We start from the raw sequence: 3,126 nt of genomic DNA on the forward strand, positions 1-3,126 counted from the left end.
TATTTTTATTGTGTATTCTTTTAATATTAAATATATACAATATTCCATGTATATCATATTATTAATATTTATTCCCTGAATTAGTTGAATATGAGTTTTTATAGTAAATGTTTTTATACCAAACTAAATTAAATAAAACTTTAATATATGAATAGTTTATATTCTTGTTCTAATCACACATATTTTTTCAGTTGACAGAGGTAATTCTTTCATTTAAATATTATGAATATAGCACAATGGATTGTGATACAAAAATAAGCGAAGAAAGTGTACATTTTCATTTTATTTAGTTAGACACATATATACTCCATGTCATTTAAATATTATATATATCTTAATATGATAGAATATTTTTTAAATGCGTACTTATCAGTTAATAATTTATAATTTACCTTTACATTTTAGTATAAGTTTTTCAAAGATATTGATAAATATATAGCAAAGGCAAAGGATGTGGAAAGCATTGACATATCAGATGGACTTCCCTCAGCATGTACATCTTTTTCTAGAAATTGGGAATCCAAGTTAAAAATTAATGGGACCGCAGAAAATATATGTGTTAAGTGTATTAAACTATATGATTCATTAGATTATATTAATAAAACTTTACCAACGGATACTAATTATAAAAAAGATTGTGAATTTTTAAACGTCTGGCTAAATTTGAAATTGTACAATAATGTGATTAATGAAACTGATTGTGTGTCTATGTTTTACGATGAATTAGAGGCTCATTGTGCAGGAGATTGTCTAGGTTCGTTATCAGACTTTCAAATGTACAATATCAAAAATGATGACCTTGATAAAATGAAGATACTATATAATTTACATTATAAACGAAGTGAAATTCGTGATTTAATAGATACCGCATCAAATAAAGATGCAAAATTACTACTAGAACCCTCTACTTTATGTTTTAATGAATATAGAATAGCCGCATCTAAGTGCAATAATAAGGATAGTAAATTTTGTAAGTTATTGGAAAATTTTAAAAATGAGTATGAAAAACTTTATCCTGTAGTAGAAACAAAAAGCCCAGAATTTTTAAAAAATTTTAAAAGATTATCAGGGGACGAAAATAATAAAATTATATCAACCGCAGTTACGGGATCAATTGTTGGATTAATTCCCTTAGTTGGGATTTTATATAAGGTTAGTGAATTAAAAATTAAACTATAAATACTACATTGATATCTTTAAATTTATTTTTATCATTATTTATTATTATAATGTGTTGTATACTGTACAATATATATTTTTTTTAATTATAGTATACCCCAATGGGACAACTGCTTAAGCCTAATAAAGGAAAAGTAATGGATGGGCAAATATATAATGGTAAAGACATGAGAAATATATCATTAATGGACCAGGAAAATGAACCGTCAACATTTCAGCAAGGGACATATAATATTAAATATCAGTCTGCCTGAAATTTATAATTTTCTTACGTTTTATAATGATATATTTCCTAGTCTGTACGAACAAGCAATAATATAAATTAAAATATAATATTATTCATAAGTGTAGAAAACAGAAAGAAACAATACCAATATAAAATAAATAATATAAATATATATTTAGCATAAGTACATTTATTATACATAAAAAAACATAAATGTACAAAAAAACACTTTTCATAAGGAAAGAATGATAGTACATGTAGCACTACGTACAATTCTCATATGCAACAATTAAAGATAAGTAATCTAGAAACTTTAATAGAAATAGAAAATACATATTAACTTAAAAAAAAGGATATAAAAGAAGATCATATATGTATTACCTGTACGAAATCTTAACTTACAAATATACATAATATACATTAATTTTTATGTTTACATAACTAAAATATTTTATAGCATATCCTTCTATGTATCATACATATTTTATGAAAACCTTTTTTTGATATATTTTTGTTTTATTTGTTTTAGTATTACATTTTTTTGTTATTTCGTTTGTTATTTGAGTTTGTCTATTATTACTATATTGTATAAATATATTAATGCGAAAAAAATTGACAACATTCTATATTATAACTTTGATGATACAAATATGGATTTTAACAGATATAATATTACGTATTAATCTAGAAAAATTAATTAATGCAAATTAACTTTTCCTTTTTAAAATGGAATATCGAATGTGTATAATATATTAATTACTTTAAGATGCAAAAAAAAAACATGCATATTCATGCTAAAAGTAAATAATAAACAACATGTAATATAAAACATAAAATATTCTAAGAAATATACTCCATAACATTATGAAATAATAATATTGCTGCAACGTATTTATACTAAATTAATTTTATAAGAAATTTAATAAATACACACATTTTTATAAAATGAACTTATAATTTGTATGGTTGTATTATTTTACATAAAAATATAAATATTATATTATCATTCCATTTAACATCATTTTATATGTGATTCTTATATAAATAACAAATTAAGCAAAATTTTTTCAGTGCCTTATTAAAATAGGTGTTACGTTTTTAGGGAATTTTTAAAAAACTCAATAACTTGTATATATCCCAATAAATTACAATGCAACTTAATTAACTCTATTCAAATATATGTTTCATATTATTTTAAAAAAAATTATAATATTTACATATTTTTTTAAGACCATTATGCCTTAAAGAAATATTACTTTTTATGCTTCGCACAAAGGAAAATCAATAAGTTTTAAATAAAACAAACTCCTAATTATGTCTAACATATAAATTCAATTAATAAAAAAAATTGCATTCCTTTTAAGTAAATTAATTATCATATAACTATTACATTAAAGGTGAATAAAAAGATAATATTATATGTTTAATGACATAGATTATTAACGGAGAGTAATAAAATATACAAATAGCACGATAAAATTTTAGACATATACCTATATTTCACAAACAAATGTACATTGAATAAATATATTTACATATATAAACGATGGATATACTATATGAATGTGTGATATCTATCATAATTAAAATAAACAATGTAGAAGTTAAAAGGATATAAATAAAACGATATAAATAATATACATTACCATAGCAAATTTTTATATAAAAAAAATCTTGGTATATTTAGTAACAAAATTTATAAATCAAAAATTAAACAAATA

General features: G+C 21.5%; 1 protein-coding gene across 1 annotated transcript; it reads left to right on the forward strand.

The window, feature by feature from the left end:
* Positions 1 to 222: 222 nt before the first annotated feature.
* On the forward strand, positions 223 to 1,433 carry PVX_053690 (variable surface protein Vir30, putative; the record flags this gene model as incomplete). Its single annotated transcript, XM_001612407.1, has 3 exons — positions 223 to 243; positions 406 to 1,152; positions 1,272 to 1,433. The coding sequence occupies 3 exons, from the start codon at positions 223 to 225 to the stop codon at positions 1,431 to 1,433; spliced, it is 930 nt and encodes a 309-aa protein (XP_001612457.1).
* Positions 1,434 to 3,126: the final 1,693 nt, after the last annotated feature.

This window comes from Plasmodium vivax, genomic scaffold, assembly GCF_000002415.2.
Source record: "Plasmodium vivax scf_5093 genomic scaffold, whole genome shotgun sequence".
Classification (NCBI taxonomy): Eukaryota; Apicomplexa; class Aconoidasida; order Haemosporida; family Plasmodiidae; genus Plasmodium; species Plasmodium vivax.